General features: G+C 49.0%; 1 protein-coding gene across 1 annotated transcript in view; it reads right to left on the reverse strand.

Annotated features, from left to right (window-relative positions):
• Positions 1-5,444: 5,444 nt before the first annotated feature.
• LOC144480317 (transmembrane protein 150A) overlaps positions 5,445-19,906 on the reverse strand; it is a 57,781-nt gene continuing 43,319 nt past the window's right edge. The window contains exons 5-7 of the mRNA XM_078199674.1: positions 17,786-17,916; positions 13,121-13,298; positions 5,445-7,624 (exon numbers count right to left, since the gene is read on the reverse strand). Of these exons, the coding sequence (XP_078055800.1) occupies positions 7,401-7,624; positions 13,121-13,298; positions 17,786-17,916 (533 nt within the window). The 3' untranslated portion in view covers positions 5,445-7,400. The remainder of the gene's footprint in view (positions 7,625-13,120; positions 13,299-17,785; positions 17,917-19,906) is intronic.

A 19,906-nucleotide genomic window follows, 5' to 3' on the forward strand; every position in this document is an offset into this window, starting at 1 on the left:
GGATCCCTGGCGCTGTGAGGCAGCAGTGCTAACCACTGTGCCACCGTGCTGCCCCTTTCAGAGGGTGGTTAAGAGTCAACCACATTGCTGTGGATCGGGAGTCACATGTAGGCCAGACTGGGTAAGGAAGGCAGATTTCCTTCCCTAAAGCAGTTGTTCCCAATGTGTCATGAAAAGTGATTCGAAATTCATATAATTAAACTAAAACTAATCTTCGTCTTGCAGCCCTGTGATTGGCATCTCCAAGACCCGATGGATCTAAGTTTAAAATTTATTAGTGTCACAAGTAGGCTTACATTAACACTGCAATGAAGTTACTATGAAAATCTCCTAGTCGCCACACTCCGGTACACTGAGGGAGAATTTAGCATGGCCAATACACATAACCAGCACGCCTTTCGGAAGGAAACCGGAGCACCCGGAGGAAACCCATGCAGACACGGGGAGAACGTGCAGACTCCACACAGACAGTGACCCAAGCTGGGAATCGAACCCGGGTCCCTGGCGTTGTGAGGCAGCAGTGCTAACCCACTGTGCCACCCCCATGGTGTGACATTGCATGTAAAGCATTGGGAACCATTGCCTTAAAGGTCATCAGTGAACCAGGTGGGTTTTTCCGACAATGGTTTCATGGCCATCAGATTCTTAATTCCAGATAATCTTTTATTGAATTCAATTCCACCATCTGGCGTGGCGGGATTCGAACCTGGGTCCCCAGAACATTAATTGAGTTTTTGGATTAGTAGCCTAGTGATAATACCACTCGGCCATCGCCTTCCCGCTTGGTTGGTCTATTCCAAATTCCTCTTCATTTCTGTCTTCTTCTTGTTTGAAAGCAACCAGCTCATTCTGGGTCATCGTGTCTCGTATGGAAGCTGCCCCTTCATTCAGGTAGATTTTCAGATGGGATTTTCCGGCACTGGGGCGGGTGTGGCCGGGAAGTCCTGCCCAAAATGATAATCCCAGGTGGGATTTTCTGGCCGTTCCCACTGGCGGGATCTTCCTGTGGCCCCCACCAGCGGGGAGGAGGGTGCAAACAAGGGGAAACCCCCCTCGACAGTGGAAAATCCTGTCATTGGCCAGTGACAGTCCACCAGTACTGGCCCTGGACGGGACGAGTACGAACGGAAAATCTTGCTCTTTGTTTCCCCTTCCTGCTGAGCTTTTCCGGCACTTTCCGTGTTTATTTCATACCTCCAGCTTCTGCAGTATTTTGCTTTTACCCTCCGACCTTACTAAGAACGGACCTTGCCGTGACTTCCTTCAATCTTATTTGCTTTTCTCTTTCTTGTTGTGAGCGGGACAGCTGGCCTGGACGTCAGGTCAGTATCTGAGCTCCCTGTCACAGTTTGCTCGATTCCCAAGGCCTGTGTTTAGGTGTGACGGCTTGTTACCACAGTAACTGCCGAGTCTTTTACTCATTAGTCAGCAAACAGGTTCATTGATGGACAATCAAATCTGAGCTTGAGGAATCTCTCTACTGCACGCATGCCAGATTTAACATGTCAAGATGTCACATAAAACCTGCCACGTTTGTCAAACTGGAATTCACACCCAATCCCAGTGCAGTTCAAATCATAGAATCGTCGAATCCCTGCAATGCAGAAAGAGGCCATTCGGCCCATCGAGCCCGCACCAACAATCCCACCTAGGCCCTATCCCCATAACCCCATGTATTTACCCTGCTAATCCCCCTGACACTAAGGGGCAATTTAGCATGGCCAATCCACCTAACCTGCACATCTTTGGACACTAAGGGGCAATTTAGCATGGCCAATCCACCTAACCTGCACATCTTTGAACACTAAGGGGCAATTTAGCATGGCCAATCCACCTAACCTGCACATCTTTGGACTGTGGGAGGAAACCGGAGCACCCGGAGGAAACCCATGCAGACACAGGAAGAATGTGCAAACTCTGAACAGACAGTGACCCAAGCCGGGAATTGAACCCATGTCCCTGGCGCTGTGAGGCAGCAGCACTGTGCCACCATGCCGTCCATAATTGACAACAATGAGCTTCTGAGGATGTCCAAGTCATTTAATTACTTTTTTATGTTCTTAGAGAGGGTCATCTCACTGCCGGTATGTTAGCACCGCGGTGACCTCCTCGGCGAGCTACCTAGAAGCCTGGTTGAATGATTTGGGGCGTGAGTTCTAATCCCACCAAGGCTGTTAGGTGATTTGAGAATAAATGCTAACATCAGTAATTGCAACGAGGAAACTATTGGATTCTCTTCAAAACACATCTGGTTCAGCCATGCCCTTTAGGGAAGGACATGGAAACATAGAGAATAGGAGCAGGCAGCATAATCAAGGACACCACACACCCCGGACATTCTCTCTTCCACCTTCTTCTGTCGGGGAAAAGATACAAAAGTTTGAGAACCAGTACCAATCAACTCAAGAATAGCTTCTCCCCAGCTGCTGTCAGACTTTTGAATGGACTTACCTCGCATTAAACTGATCTTTCTCTGCGCCCTAGCTGTGACTGTAACACTATATTCTGCACTCTCTCTCCTTTCCTTCTCTATGAACGGTATGCTTTGTTTATATAGTGCACAAGAAATAATATTTTTCACTGCATACTAATACATGACAATAATAAATCAAATCAAAATCAGGAGGAGGCCATTCGGCCCTTCGAGCCTGCTCCACTATTCATTATGATCATGGCTGATCATCCAACTCAATAGCCTGATCCCACCTTCCCCCCCATCTCCGATCCCCATTTGCCCCAAGAGCTATATCTAACTATTTCTTGTAAACATACAATGTTTTGGCCTCAACTACTTTCTGTGGTAGTGAATTCCACACATTCACCACTCTCTGGGTGAAGACATTTCTCCTCACCTCAGTTCTAAAATGTTTACCCCGTATCCTTAGACTATGATCCCTGGTTCTGGACACCCCACCACTGGGACATCCATTTTGCATCTACCATGTTAGAATTTTATAAGTTTCTCTGAGATCCCCTCTCATTCTTCTGAACTCCAGTGAATACAATCTTAACCGGCTCAATCTCTCCTCATACATCAGTCCCACCATCCCAGGAACTAGTCTGGTAAACCTTCGCTGTACTCCCTCCTAGAGCAAGAACATCCTTCCTCAGAAAAGGAGACCAAGACTGCACACAATACTCATCACAATAAGTAAACATCCTAATTACTTTCATTTTATGCCTCTCATCTCGCTTTTTCCACGAATGGGAACAGTTTTCCCCTCTCTACTCTGTCCAGGACCCCTCATGATTTTGAACACCTCCATCAAATTTCCTCTCAACCTTACTTTTCTCCAAGAGAAACAGTCCCAGATTCTCCAATCTATCTTCATAACTGAACTTCCTCATTCCTGGAACCATCCCTGTGAATTTTTTCCGCAATCTCTCCAACATCTTCACATCTTTCCTCAAGTGCGGCGTCCAGAACTTGCCATTCCGCTAGCCAAGCTCTTCCAGTGCAGTTACAACATTGGCATCTATCCAACAATGTGGAAAATTGTGGAGATGCACGGTGGCACAGTGGTTAGCACTGCTGCCTCACAGCGCCAGGGACCTGGGTTCGATTCCCGGCTTGGGTCACTGTCTGTGATGAGTCTGCACATTCTCCCCGTGTCTGTGTGGGTTTCCTCCGGGTGCTCCAGTTTCCTCCCACAGTCCGAAAGACGTGCTGGTTAGGTGCAGTGGCCATGCTAAATTCTCCCTCAGTGTACCCAAACAGGCGCCAGAGTGTGGCAACTAGGGGTTTTCACAGTAGCTTCATTGCAGTGTGAATGTAAGCCTACTTGTGATTAATCAATAAACTTTACTTTAAACAAAACTGCAATTGAGGCTGGACTAGCCTGATACACAAATTCAACATAACCTCTCTGCTCTTGTACTCTGTGCTCCTATTAATAAAGCCTCGGATAAGCCTCGCCTATTAATAAAGCCTGTATGCTTTATCAACTGGTCTTACCAGCGTCAGTGACTTACGTACACATACGCCCAGGTCCCTCTGCTCCTGCACCTCAACTAGGAGTTGTACTCTTTATATTGCCGCTTCATGTTCTTCCTCCCAAAATGAATCATTTCTCATTTCTAAAGTTAAATTATTAGTCACAAGTAGGTTTACATTAACACTGCAAGACAGGTTGATAAAGCATACAGTATCCGAGGCTTTATTAATAGGAGCACAGAGTGCAAGAGCAAAGAGGTTATGTTGGATTTGTGTACGACCCTAGTCCAGCCTCAATTGCAGTTCTGTTTAAAGTTTATTTATTAGTCACAATAAGGCTTACATTCACACTTCAATGAAGTTACTGTGAAAATCCCCTAGTCACCATAGTCCGGCACCTGTTTGGGTCAATGCACCCTAACCAGCACGTCTCTCAGACTGTGGGAGGAAACCGGAGCACCCGGAGGAAACCCACGCAGACACAGGGAGAACGTGCAGACTCCGCACAGACAGTGACCCAAGCCAGGAATTGAACCTGGGTCCCTGACGCTGTGAGGCAGCAGTGCTAACCACTGCGCCACCGTGCCGCTCCATATTCTCCACATTGAACTTCATCTGCCGTCTGATCATTCAGGTGGCACACATTTCGGAGGGACATAAGATGCCATTTTGAAGACGTTCCATTCCACCAACTTGTCTATGCCCCATTATTTTTGCCCCATTATCGATGCCCCATTACACTATCCCCCTGGCGAAAACCAAGCTGGGCGTCACTGGGCAGGTTATTGCTGAGCAGGTGCTGCTTGATAGCACTGTCGATGACCCCTTCCATCACTTTACTGATGATCGAGAGTAGACTGATTGGGCGGTAATTGGCCGGGTTGGATTTGTCCTGCTCTTTGTGTACAGGACGTTCCTGGGCAATTTTCCACATTGTCGGGTAGATGCCAGTGTTGCAACTGGAAGAGCTTGGCTAGGGGAGCGGCAAGTTCTGGAGCACAAGTCTTCAGTACTATTGCCGGAATGTTATCAGGGCCCATTGCCTTTGCAGTAACCAGTGCCTCCAACCGCTCCTTGATATCATGTGGAGTGAATCGAATTGGCTGGAGACTGGCATCTGAGATGCTGGGGACCACTGGAGGAGGCCGAGATGGATCATCCACTCGGCACTTCTGGCTGAAGATTGCTGCGAATACTTCAGCCTTATCTTTTGCACTGATGCGCTGGGTTCCTCCAGCATTGAGGATGGGGATATTTGTGGAGTCTCCTCCCCCAGTGAGTTGTTTAATTGTCCACCACTATTCTGGTTATAAGCTTTCAAAACACTAAGTTCTTTATTCCCAGGCCCCCTTTTTTATTTTGTATTGGCTGCAAAGACAAAATGATGGATTGCAAAGAGACAGAGGCCCAAAAGACGTCAATATTATTGTGAATGGAGACAACAGATTAGCTCAGTGCTCTGCTCAGTATTTGCACAATAGAGATAAGTGTGAGAAAATGACCGGGTTTGTTTGATTTATTGATGCTGACTTTATTTCTAACAGTTTTGGATGCGAACTATAATACAGGATTAAATACAGTACATTGTCGATTCTCCGAGTGGACAGAATTGAACATAAACCATCAGGAAAATAGTCCCTACACGGCAATGGTCTCCATTTTAACCTCGCGCCTCGGAGGAGGAAGCGTGTTGGCGCAGGAGAATTCACAAAGGGATACCTGAGATCTGTGACGTCTTCCATTGAGGTGGGGTCTGGAGTAACACCGGGGCTGACTGAGAGAGGTGCTCAAAGCAGCCAATGATCGAAGGGGTCAGAGGTGGGGCAAAGTGTTTGGCTTTGTCACGCGACGTTACGCGACCTGATAGGGCGATGGAGAAAGATTCAATAATACCGTCAAAAGGGGGGAATGGAAAAAACCCTGGGAGAGGGAAAAGAAAAGAAATGGCAGGGAGACGGGGAAATGAGCCGGGGAGTGGGACTGATGGAAAGGCTCTTTCAAAGAGCCACCACAGGCCCGATGGCCCGAACGGCCTCGTTCTGTACCGTTTGATTCAATAATAACAGGCTATCAATTCCAAAAATACCTCAGATTAAAAATGTTCACACCAGCTTGTCTGCACTGCAGATGTGTTGAGGGGGGGTGAGTCGGGGGCGGGGGGGGGGGGGAGGGGTGGTGGACTGCGTCAGACAATGAGGAGGTCATGTGTCCGGGTGGGGGTTGCTCTAGTTCAGCTCAAGTCTCCCCCTCCCTGTCGAAGACGCCGGGAGCACCCCTCCAACACCGCCCCCCCCCGCCCCCTCCGCCCCCGCCCCGGATTGTGTGGGGAGTGGGGCCGGCGGGTGGAGGGAAGCCTAAGGCCCCCGTAAAGGGAGTGAAAACTTGGCGTAAGAGGCCTCTGCCTCGCATCAACTTGTGATGCCCCTTCAATCAGTTCAACGTCCGGGTAGAGTCCGGATCAGCAACAGAGAAGTGCTTCACACTCTTTACTTTCGGAAAGGTTGCCCCCATTGGAAGACCCCCCTCATCATTCGGGACAAATCCACTGCCTGGAAGACCCAGAGATTCCAGCTGGGGAGCTGGCTCCCAATTTTGGAGTTGGCGCCCGGTTGCTAAAATGACCCTGAGAAACAGCTTTGCGCTTTTGTTCTAACCTCCTCCCAGGGGCCCCGGTGTAACGGAATGGCAGAAATTTGGGGGGGGGGGGGGGTGCAATTTCTCCCCGACTGTCGAACACTTTCACTGGGTTCTGTGATTGGTCTGTCCTGATCATGCCTGCGTTTGCTGGGTCAAGTCCGCACCTTGACCTCCCTCAGGCCAGGCCCTCTTCCGCTGGCAGCGCCTCGCACCTGGGAATGGGGCTGGGATAGTGACCTTGGCGGCAGGCCTGAAGGGAGGCCCTCCCCGGCCTTTTGACTATGGCCCAAACCAAGGGCAAAGGTCGATGGGGGCGGAGGGGAGGAGAAACCCGGGTAGCTGTCGCATACTTTAGGCCTCCCTTGTCAATCTCACTGCCCTCAGATCCCCCCCAGGGCAAGGATGAGTGGAACACTAACCCTAACACCTCGGCCTTGACCCCTGTGGAGACGCTGGAGGGAAAGGAGGGGGAGGAGGGCCAGCGACAACCCCTGGATTGAGTGGGGAGTAGGCCTCAGGGAAGCCTAAGGCTAACATAAAGAGAATGAAAACTTGACACGAAGTCTCCGCCTCACATCAGACCCTCCTTTGCAACTGGGGAGTGAGTGATGCCTGGGGCATTGGGAGGAATATTGGGACCACAATGCTCCTCAGGGTTCATGCCGTGGTAACCAGGTGTTCAGTGAGAGACAAGCCAACCCGTGGTTTCCAAAGAAGAATAAACATTTCAATAGCGATGAGAGAGACTGACACTACATAATCTAACTGAGGCGGAGAATGGTGTGGTTCCAACAGCCCGTAATCCCGCGGCCTGTCCCCACTTGGCAGGTCATTTGTCGAAAGTGGCCATATTTGTCCCCCTGGGCTCGGACAAGATGGCGACCTTCTCGTCATCAGGCGTACCGATCAGTGAGTGGAGGGCGGAGGTGGTTATGTGGTAAAATTCAAAAGCAAATAACATGATGAAGACGTAGAAATTTGTGGCCAAAGTCCACTCGCAGATGGCTCCTATATGTTGCTTCTTGAGGTCTGGGTTGACAAAGAAAGCCAAATCTGGAAGACGGTTAAAGAGAAGATACAACAAGGAGATGATTCATTGTTGAAGCATCCGTCACTCCCTCTCTCCCTTCCCCCAACTCAAAACTCTTCCACTCACTCCCAATGAAGAGATTTCCACGTAGAGGCACTGTCCAGTCACTGGATGCTGCCTTTCTCAATGGGGCGTTTGCTCCGATGTAGCCCCTGACTGGGCTGTACTCTTACACACCACCCTGTATTCGCTGGGCAGCGCAGTGACACAGTGGTTAGAACAAAGAACAAAGAACAGTACAGCACAGGAAACAGGCCCTTCGGCCCTCCAAGCCTGTGCCACTCCTTGGTCCAACTAGACCAATCGTTTGTATCCCTCCATTCCCAGGCTGCTCATGTGACTATCCAGGTAAGTCTTAAACGATGCCAGCGTGTCTGCCTCCACCACCCTACTTGGCAGCGCATTCCAGGCCCCCACCACCCTCTGTGTAAAAAACATCCCTCTGATATCTGAGTTATACTTCGCCCCTCTCACCTTGAGCCCGTGACCCCTCGTGATCGTCACCTCCGACCTGGGAAAAAGCTTCCCACTGTTCACCCTATCTATCCCCTTCATAATCTTGTACACCTATATTAGATCTCCCCTCATTCTCCGTCTTTCCAGGGAGAACAACCCCAGTTTACCCAATCTCTCCTCATAGCTAAGACCCTCCATACCAGGCAACATCCTGGTAAACCTTCTCTGCACTCTCTCTAACGCCTCCACCTCCTTCTGGTAGTGCGGCGACCAGAACTGGACGCAGTACTCCAAATGTGGCCTAACCAGCGTTCTATACAGCTGCATCATCAGACTCCAGCTTTTATACTCTATACCCCGTCCTATAAAGGCAAGCATACCATATGCCTTCTTCACCACCTTCTCCACCTGTGTTGCCACCTTCAAGGATTTGTGGACTTGCACACCTAGGTCCCTCTGTGTTTCTATACTCCTGATGACTCTGCCATTTATTGTATAACTCCTCCCTACATTATTTCTTCCAAAATTCATCACTTCGCATTTATCCGGATTAAACTCCATCTGCCACCTCTCCGCCCAATTTTCCAGCCTATCTATATCCTGCTGTATTGCCCGACAATGCTCTTCGCTATCCGCAAGTCCAGCCATCTTCATGTCATCCGCAAACTTGCTGATTACACCAGTTACACCTTCTTCCAAATCATTTATATATATCACAAATAGCAGAGGCCCCAGTACAGAGCCCTGCGGAACACCACTGGTCACAGACCTCCAGCCAGAAAAAGACCCTTCGACCACTACCCTCTCTGTCCTATGGCCAAGCCAGTTCTCCACCCATCGAGCCACTTCTCCTTGTATCCCATGAGCCTTAACCTTCTTAACCAACCTGCCATGTGGGACTTTGTCAAATGCCTTACTGAAATCCATATAGACGACATCCACGGCCCTCCCTTCATCAACCGTATTTGTCACTTCCTCAAAAAACTCCACCAAATTTGTAAGGCACGACCTTAGCACTGCTGCCTCACAGCACCAGGGATCTGGGTTCGATTCCCGGCTTGGGTCACTGTCTGTGTGGAGTCTGCACATTCTCCCCGTGTCTGCGTGGGTTTCCTCTGGGTGCTCCGGTTTCCTCCCACGCTCCAAAGATGTGCTGGTTAGGTGCATTGGCCGTGCTAAATTTCCCCTTAGTGTCCTGGGATGCGTAGGTTAGAAGGATGAGCAGGGTAAATTTGTGGGGTTACAGGGATAGGGCCTGGGTGGGATTGCTGTCGGTGTAGACTCGATGGGCCGAATGACCTCCTTCTGCACTGTAGGGACTCTGTGATTCTATAGTAAGAAGCCTCACATCACCAGGTCAAAGTCCAAGAGGTTTATTTGGTATCATGAGCTTTCGGAACGCTGCTCCAGCAGGTGCCCACCCCAGTCCAACGCCAGCATCTCCACATCATGGCTATCTATGATTCTATGACACCAATATGCAGCCCGCTTGGCATCATCCTCATGCCTTAACTCAAAAGTTCATGTGTGACAGAGGATGGAATTTTCCTGTCCCACCCGCCACGGGAATTGTACCCAGGCGGGACACAGACCGTGCAAAGTCCATTGACCCCAGGTGGAATTTTCCAGCCTTGGGGCGAGCGGGCCGGAAAATCCCGCACAATGGCCCGAACTCTACCTCCACACCCGCCGCGGAATCGGAGCAGGCAAGGCTTCGACAACGGAAATCTCCGTTCACCTCAGGCGGGAATTTCCAGTCTCGCTCAAGCGTGACTTGACCTTTGACCCAGTGAGGAGGTGAGGGGAATTTCCGTTTTTACCACACAAGTTGTTCCTTTGTTTAAGAAGGGTAGCAAGAATAATCCAGGTAATTACAGGCCGGTGAGCCTTACGTCAGTGGTAGGGAAATTATTGGAGAGGATTCTTCAAGACAGGCTTTACTCCCACTTGGAAATAAGTGGACGTATTAGTGAGAGGCAACATGGTTTTGTGAAGGGGAGGTCATGTCTCACTAACTTGATCGAGTTTTTCGAGGAAGTGACGAAGATGATTGATGAGGGTAGGGCAGTGGATGTTGTCTACATGGACTTCAGTAAGGCCTTTGACAAGGTCCCTCATGGCAGACTGGTGCAGAAGGTGAAGTCGCATGGGATCAGGGGTGAGCTGGCAAGGTGGATACAAAACTGGCTCGGTCAAAGAATTTCCACTCCATCTGACGAAGGAGCAGCGCTCCAAAAGCTAATGGCATTTGCTACCAAATAAACCTGTTGGACTTTAACCTGGTGTTGTTAAAACTCTTACTCGGTCAAAGAAGACAGAGGGTAGCAGTGGAAGGGTGTGTTTCTGAATGGAGAGCTGTGACAAGTGGTGTTCCTCAGGGATCAGTGCTGGGACCTTTGCTGTTTGTAATATATATAAATGATTTGGAGGAAAATGTAACTGGATTGATTAGTAAGTTTGCGGACAACACAAAGGTTGGTGGATTTGCGGATAGCGATGAGGACCATCAGAGAATACAGCAGGATATAGATCAGTTGGAGACTTGGGCAGAGAGATGGCAAATGGAGTTTAATCCGGACAAATGTGAGGTAATGCATTTTGGAAGGTCTAATACAGATAGGAAATATACAGTAAATGGTAGAACCCTTAAGCATATTGATAGGCAAAGGGATTTGGGTGTACAGGTACACAGGTCACTGAAAGTGGCAATGCAGGTGGAGAAGGTAGTCAAGAAGGCATATGGCATGCTTGCCTTCATTGGCCGGGGTATTGAGTTTAAAAATTGGCAAGTCACATTGCAGCTTTATAGAACCTTAGTTAGGCCGCACTTGGAATATAGTGTTCAATTCTGGTCGCCACACTACCAGAAGGATGTGGAGGCTTTGGAGAGGGTACAGAAAAGATTTACCAGGATGTTGCCTGGTATGGAAGGCATTAACTATGAGGAGAGGTTGGAGAAACTTGGTTTGTTCTCACTGGAACGACGGAGGTTGAGGGGCGACCTGATAGAAGTCTACAAGATTATGAGGGGTATGGACAGAGTGGATAGTCAGAAGCTTTTTCCCAGGGTGGAAGAGTCAATTACTAGGGGGCATAGGTTTAAGGTGCGAGGGCAAGGCTTAAAGGAGATGTACGAGACAGATTTTTTACACAGAGAGTAGTGGGTGCCTGGGACTTGTTGCCGTGGGAGGTAGTGGAAGCGGATACGGTAGTGACTTTTAAGGGGCGTCTTGACAAGTACATGAAAAGGACGGGAATAGAGGGATACCGTCCCCGAAAGGGTAGGGGGTTTTAGTTCAGTCGGGCAGCATGGTCGGCGCAGGCTTGGAGGGCCGAAGGGCCTGTTCCTGTGCTGTAATTTTCTTTGTTCTTTGTTCTTTAAGTTGCTATGATTGGAATTCACTTTCTCACCTTCTCTCCGATCCTTATCTCCGCTTCCCATTCCTTCCCCCGCCCTCCGCTTTTCTCTCCTCCCCAGCTCCCCTCAGGCTGCTCTTTGAACTGTGCCAATCAACATGTAGGCCCCAGGCTGCCAATCACTTCAGGTTGACGTTCCCAAGGAGACGGTTAGTGAATCTCGCGCTTTGCTCTCTGCTCCTGGGAGAAATTTCCCCAGTCACCACTCGGAGGGAGCCAGTGGTTTCCAGCTGTTCCTGTGGCTGGTGTTGACCCCTCTGTCACAGGATTGGTTAAATTTAGCTCCCGGAAGCTTCTGTCAAACAAGTCTTCCTGGCGGATGGACTGAACCTCGACTGTGACAGTCAGCGAGCTATTCCACCAAAGGGAGCATCACAGTTGAACACACCGATCATTGAACCATAAAACCCTGCAGTGCAGAAATGGGCCATTTAGTCCATTGAGTCTGTACTGACAAAGTTTCTTACCCAGGCCTTCCCCTCTGCTCTAGCCCGTAACTGCACTCATTTAGCATGGCCAATCCACCTAACCAGCATATTTTTGGATACTAAGGGGCAATTTAGCATGGCCAATCCATCTAAGGGGCGGCACGGTGGCACAGTGGTTAGCACTGCTGCTTCACAGCTCCAGGGACCTGGGTTCGATTCCCGGCTTGGGTCACTGTCTGTGTGGAGTTTGCACATTTTCCTCGTGTCTGCGTGGGTTTCCTCCGGGTGCTCCGGTTTCCTCCCACAGTCCAAAGATGTGCGGGTTAGGTTGATTGGCCATGTTAAAATTGCCCCTTAGTGTCCTGGGATGCATAGATTAGAGGGATTAGTGGGTAAAACATGTAGGGATATGGGGGTAGAGCCTGGGTGGGATTGTGGTCGGTGCAGACTCGATGGGCCGAATGGCCTCTTTCTGTACTGTAGGGTTTCTATGATTTCTATGATTGACCAGCATATCTTTGGATACTAAGGGGCAATTTAGCATGGCCAATCCACCTAACCTGCACATCTTAGGACATTAAGGGGCAATTTAGCATGACCAATCCACCTAACCAGCATATCTTTGGATACTAAGGGGCAATTTAGCATGGCCAATCCATCTAACCAGCATATCTTTGGATACTAAGGGGCAATTTAGCATGGCCAATCCACCTAACTTGCACATCTTTGGACTGTGGAAGGAAACTGGAGCACCCGGAGGAAACCCACGCAGACACGGGGAGAACATGCAAACTCCTCACATTCAGTGACCCAAGGCTGGAATTGAACTCGGGTCTCTGGCACTGTGAGGCAGGAGTGCTAACCACTGTGCCATCCAGTGCCACTCTACTGCCCCTTCTTGTGTGAGCTGAAGCTGGTTTAAGGGCAGGGTGCCGTTACAGGAGCTGGGAGAATTTCTTTGCGAACAGAACAGTGTGTCTAATCAGATAGCTGTTGCAAAGGGCTGGCACAAAGGGCCGAATGTCCTCCTGTTGGCTGCACAGATTCTACAGAAACGTGTTCCCCGAAACTTGCCTCCATTGTTGAGTCTCCGGAGAGGCCGGGGGAAATGTTTAAGACCACCCTGGACCCTGGACTGTCACAACCAGTAAAGGATACAGCTTATAGAAATGACCACTTGTAAAATGGTGAGCACGGCACGGATAGGGGCCAACAAGAACTCCTTTCCTGTTATATGGAGCCTGAATGTTAAAGCTGTCTGTAACACGCAATAAATACAACCGCTGACAAAACACAACGAGGCTCCAAAGTAGTGTAGCACCATGAGAGCGGATGGCTGGAAGAGGAGAAACCGCAGGTTAAAATGCAGCAAAACTTGTTATTTCAACACACTTTACAATGCACTCAAACCCAAAATTATCATTGCCAATCCTTCAAGTCAAAGTAACAATCACATCAGGGCCTCAAGGAAGTGATTTCTGTTTCTATTCCCTCATCGGATATGGGCATTAGTGTCTGGCCAGCATTTATTGCCCATCCCTAGTTGCCCTTGGAGGGCAGTTGAGAGCCAACCACATTGCTGTGTCTCTGGAGTCACATGTAGACCAGACCTAGGGGTGCAGGTACATGGTCCCTTGGAAGTGGCGAAGAATGGTGAAGAGTGGCAAGATGGTGAAGAAGGCGTTTGACACACTTGCCTTCATCAGTCAGAGCATTGAGTACAGGGGTTGGGACATTATGTTACAACTGTACAAGACATTGGTGAGGCCACATTTGGAGTATTGTGTACAATTCTGGTCACCCGGCGATAGGAAGGATGTTCTTAAACTGGAAAGGGGGCAAAAAAGATTGACAAGGATGTTACCGGGACTGGAAGGTTTGAATCATCAGGAGAGGCTGGATAGGCTGGGACTTTTTTTCCCTGGAGCGTGGGAGGATGAGGGGTGACCTCATAGAGGTTTATAAAATCATGAGGGACATAGAACATAGAACAGTACAGCACAGAACAGGCCCTTCGGCCCACGATGTTGTGCCGAGCTTTATCTGAAACCAAGATCAAGCTATCCCACTCCCTATCATCCTGGTGTGCTCCATGTGCCTATCCAATAACCGCTTAAATGTTCCTAAAGTGTCTGACTCCACTATCACTGCAGGCAGTCCATTCCACACCCCAACCACTCTCTGCGTAAAGAACCTACCTCTGATATCCTTCCTATATCTCCCACCACGAACCCTATAGTTATGCCCCCTTGTAATAGCTCCATCCACCCGAGGAAAGGGTATCACTAGATAAGGTGAATAGGCAAGGTTTTTCCCCAAGGTAGGTGAGTCCAAAACTAGAGGGCAGAGGTTAAAGGTGAGAGGGGAAAGATTTAAAAGGGACCTGAGGGGCAACTTTTCCACACAGAGGGTGGCGCGTGTATGGAATGAGCTGCCAGAGGAGGTGGTAGAGGTGGGTACAATTACAACATTTAAAAGACATTTTGGACAGGTACATGGATGGGAAAGGTTTAGAGGGATATGGGCCCAAAAGCGGGGGTCACAGTCTGAGGATTCAGGGTAAATCATTTAGGACGGAGATGAGGAGACATTTCTTCACCCAAAGAGTGGTGAGCCTGTGGAATTCATTACCACAGGAAGTAGTTGATGCCAAAATATTGAATGTATTCAAGAGGCGGCTGGATATAGCACTTGGGGCGAATGGGATCAAAGGTTATGGGGAGAAAGCAGGATTAGGCTATTGAGTTGGACGATCAGCCATGATCATAATGAATGGCGGAGCAGGCTCGAAGGGCCGAATGGCCTCCTCCTGCTCCTATCTTCTATGTTCCTATTTAAATGGGACTAGTTCAGTTCAGGAAACTGGGTCGGCATGGATGGGTTGGGCCGAAGGGCCTGTTTCCGTGCTGTACATCTCTGTATTTGTACCAGGTAAGGACAGCGGATTTCCTTCCCTGAAGGACGATAGTGAACTTATTGGGGCGTATTTTCCTGTTTCGCCCACCATGGGGAATTGGAGCGGGGCGAGAGGCGGACCATGGAAAGGTCTGCTGATCTTGGGTGGGATTTTCCGGTTTCAGGATAGGCGCGGCTGGAAAATCCCACGTTTAGTGTTGAGCTAAAGAAGGAAAAGAGTTTGTCAAGTAGAATTCATTGGACTGTCTTGCTTGCCTTCTATCCCTCCCATTCCTCTCCTCCCCATCACTCAGCTTCTCCCTGCCTCCCATTCCCCACTTCCCAACATTGATCGAGTTGATCCCTCCCATTCCCCATCCATTGTCCTCTTCCCATCATTCCAAGTGTACATCCTCGATACTTCCCATCCATCAACATTCCCACTTATCCCATTGCCCACCCATTTTATTGGTGGAAGTTGGGAAGCTACATATAACTGAGGCTGCAGATCCAGGGATCTTGGAGAAACATTCCCGGGCCTCAGTACATCCTGTGGGATTGAGAAAAGGACAGAAGCCAGAATATTGCGAAACATCGGCACAGTGTTTAACACCCCCATGGTGTTGATAATTGGGGATTCAGCGATGGTAATTCCATTGAATGTCAAGGAGAGATGGTTAGATTCTCTCTTCCTGGAGATGGTCATTGCTTGGAACTTGTGTGCCATGGATTTTACCTATCAAGCCAAGTTTGACTGTTGTCCAGGTCTTGCTGCATTTGGACATGTTCTGTTTCAGTATCTGAGGAGTTGTGAATGGTGCTGAACATTGTGCAATCATCAGTGAACATCCCCACTCTGACCTTATGATGGAGGGAAGATCATTGATGAAGCAGCTGAAGATAGTTGGGCCTAGGACACTATCCTGAGGGACTCCTGCAGAGATGTCCTGGGAATTAGTTGATGGCTTTCCAATCACCACAACCATCATCTTTAAAAGTTTATTTATTAGTGTCACAAGTAGACTTACATTAACACTGCAATGAAGTTACTGTGAAAATCCCCTAGTCGCCACACTCCGGCACCTGTTCAGGTACACTGAGAGAGAATTTAGCATGGCCAATGCACCTAACCAGCATGCCTTTCAGACTGTGGGAGGAAACCGGAGCACCCGGAGGAAACCCATGCAGACACGAGGAGAATGTGCAGACTCCACACACACTGTGACCCAAGCCAGGAATTGAACCCGGGTCCCTGGCACTGTGAGGCAGCCGTGCTAACCAATGTGCCACCCCTTTGTGCCAGGTATGACTCCAACCGGTGGAGAGTTTTCCCCTGATTCCCATTGCCTGCAGTTTTGCAAGACATCATGGTCAAATGTGGCTTTGATGTCACAGGCGGTCACTCTCACATCTCCTCTTGAGTTCAGCTCTTTTGTCCATGTTTGGACCAAGGACGCAATGATGTCAGGGACTGAGTGGTTTTGGAGAAACCCAAACTGGGCGCCACTGAGCAGGTTACTGCTGAGTAAGTGCCGCTTGATAGCACTGTTGACAACACCTTCCACCACTTTACTGATGATCAAGAGGGGGCTGATGGGGAGGTAATTGGCCGATTTGGATTTGTCCTGCTTTTCGTGGACAGGACATACCTGGGCAATTTTCCACCTTGCTGCTGAGATGCCTGTGTTGTAGCTGTACTGGACTCTACAGGAAAAGTCCCCCTAATGTCTATGACAGTTATGGAAGTGAGGGATGATTAACGGTTCCAAATGGAAATTGGATGGACATTTGAGGGCTACTGGGATAACAGTACATGGGACTTGTTGGACTACTCTACAGAGAGCATGAGCTCGATGGCCTCTTACTATGCTCTAATGACTATATGACTCTAATGATTATATGACATATGCTCTATGCTCTAATGACTATATGACAGCCCGTAAAACATTTAATATTTTAACAAGTTCACAAAAATGTTCAAGATTACATATGAAATCCGTGTGAATGCATAATGAGATCCCAAACTCAGATGATGTAGTTATCCACCATGGCTAATTATTCTACAACCCTGCACCAATTAACCATCAGATTTGAGTATAGGGATAGGGATGTTTTGCTGCAATTGTATAGGGCATTGGTGAGGCCACGTCTGGAGTATTGTGTGCAGTTTTGGTGTCCTTATCTGAGAAAGGATGTCCTTGCTATTGAGGGAGTGCAGCGAAGGTTTACCAGGCTGATTCCTGGTAGGGCAGGTCTGTCTTATGAGGAGAGACCAAGTCGGTTAGGATTGTGTTCACTGGAGTTTAGAATGAGAGGGGATCTCATAGAAACTTATAAAATTCTAACAGGGTTAGACAGGGTAGATTCAGAAAGAATACTCCCAATGGTGGGGGAGTCCAGAACTAGGGGTCATACTTGAGGATAAGAGGCAAACCTTTTAGAACTGAGGTGAGGAGAAACTTCTTCACTCAGAGAGCGGTGAATGTGTGGAATTCACTACCACAGAAAGCAGTTGAGGCCAAAACGTTGTGTGATTTCAGGAAGAAATTAGATATAGCTCTTGGGGCTAAAGGGATCAGGGGACATGGGGGGAACGGGGGAATCAGGATATTGAATTTGATGATCAGTCATGATCAAAATGAATGGCGGAGCAGACTTGAAGGGCTGAATGGCCTCCTCCTGCTTCTAGTTTCTATGTTTCTATGTAATCCACTATTCTCCCCATGGCTTCCCTTCCCTCAAGGGAGCCAAGCGCTGGTAACAATGTTTTTGAATCTGCCGATCAACGATTGAAACAAAGAGAAAGCTGATTTGTTTGCGGTGGGTCCACACTGCTACACCTCGGCAAGGCGGCCATTTTGAATGGAGCTTTCGCCGCCCCTCCCACGACGAGGTGATTGTGACCCTGTCGAAGACGCAAGCACTTACGTTACAGTTTCCAGCGATGAAGCCTCCCGCGGAGCCAAAGAAGCCTATAATCATGGCGGCCTTGCTCAGCAACACCTCGTCTACTTTCCGATCCACTATCTGAGCGTGGCGAAAAATACACACCAAAGCAACTGGAAAAAGGAGACCAGGGAAGTGGTTACGCTCCCTCCATTCACACCATTTATCAACTGTCCTCTCCTGTACTCCTTCCCAATTTCACCACAGTTGGAACCATCGAGGTTTACAGCACAGAAGGAGGACGTTGGGCCCATCAGTCCATACTGGGAAATCTAATCACCCTATATCTTCACCCATTGTCCCTTCCCGGATTCACTGCCCCAAATGTGACAAAGCATCAGAATAATATTGTAAAGTAAGGTCAAGTTTATTTATTACTGTCACAAATCCAAAGATGTGCGGGTTAGGTGGATTGGCCGTGCTAAATTGCCCCTTCGTGTCAAAGGGACTAGCATGAGGTTATGGGGATAGGGCCTGGGTGGGATTGTGGTCGGTGCAGGCGTGAGGGGCCGAATGGCCTCCTTCTGCACTGTAGGGATTCTATCATTCTATGATTCTAAGTAGGCTTACATTAACACTGCAATGAAGTTACTGTGAAAAATCCCCTAGTCGCCATACTCCTGTTCGGGTACACTGAGGGAGAATTTAGCACGGCCAATGCACCCTAACCCGCACATCTTTCGGACTGTGGGAGGAAACCGGAGCACCCGGAGGAAACCCACAGGGAGAATGTACAGACTCCACACAGACAGTGACCCAAGCCGGGATTCGAAACCAGGTCCCTCTTGCTGTGAGGCAGCAGTGCTAAATCTTTACTTGCTTGGAGTGTAGATGCCAACATGAACTGGTTGGGCTGAATGGCCTGTTTCCTTGCTGTAACCTCGATAGATTTTCTACGTGTAACAATGCTCAACGTAAAGGAATTTTCTCTGGGTTTTGATCGAATCAAATAGTGGAGCAGATACGACGGGCCGAATGGCCTACTCCTGTCCCGTGTTCCCAACATCCCTTCTATTTCAAATTTACATCACTGAGTTTCCAATCAGAAAGAAATAAGATTTTTTTTCCTTTACCCTCCATCATAATTCTTGAAATCTCCATGAAATCTCCCCTCAATCTTCCCAGCGGAAATAGCGCCAGTGTCCTCAACTCTCAAAAGGGGCAGCACGGTAGCACAGTGGTTAGCACTGCTGCTTCACAGCTCCAGGGACCCGGGTTCGATTCCCGGCTTGGGTCACTGTCTGTGTGGAGTTTGCACATTCTCCCCGTGTCTGCGTGGGTTTCCTCCGGGTGCTCCAATTTCCTCCCACAGTCCAAAGATGTGCGGGTTAGGTTGATTGGCCATGCTAAATTACCCCTTAGTGTCCTGGGATGCGTAGGTTAGAGGGATTAGCGGGTACAATATGTAGGGATATGGGGGTAGGGCCTGGGTGGAATTGTGGTCGGTGCAGACTCAATGGGCCGAATGGCCTCTTTCTGTGCTGTAGGGTTTCTATGATTTCTCTCCCCCCAGCCAGACTCTCATTCCTGCTGTCATGTGACCCAAAGTGGGTCCATTGTTCGAAAGCTGCCATCATCATGGGTAGCAGGCCTGACGGTGTGGGTGTTATGTTGTTGGAGGACTGAGCTGCTGATCCAGAAAGTAAGGGTTCAAACCCCACATTGTGCTATCCTTTTTTTAATTCATTCATGGGACATGGGCGTCGCTGGCTGGGCCAGCATTTATTGCCCATCCCCAGTTGCCTGAGGCCGGTTGTGAGTCAACCACATTGCTGTGGCTCTGGAGTCACATGTAGGCCAGACCGGGTAAGGACGGCAGATTTCCTTCCCTCAGGGACATTAGTGAACCAGATGGGGTTTTCCGACAATGGTTTCATGGTCATCAGTAGATTCTTAATTCCAGATATTTTTTATTGAATTCAAATTCCACCATCTGCCGTGGCGGGATTCGAACCCGGGTTTCCAGAACATTAGCTGAGGTTCTGGATTAATAGTCCAGCGATAATGCCACTAGGCCATCACCTCCCCCTGTTGTGAATTTCCATTCCAGTTTCCCGGAATCACAGAGGTTCAGATGTAGCGATGACCAGCAATTAGGAAAGC

This window comes from Mustelus asterias, chromosome 28 (genome assembly GCF_964213995.1).
Source record: "Mustelus asterias chromosome 28, sMusAst1.hap1.1, whole genome shotgun sequence".
Taxonomy (NCBI): Eukaryota; Metazoa; Chordata; class Chondrichthyes; order Carcharhiniformes; family Triakidae; genus Mustelus; species Mustelus asterias.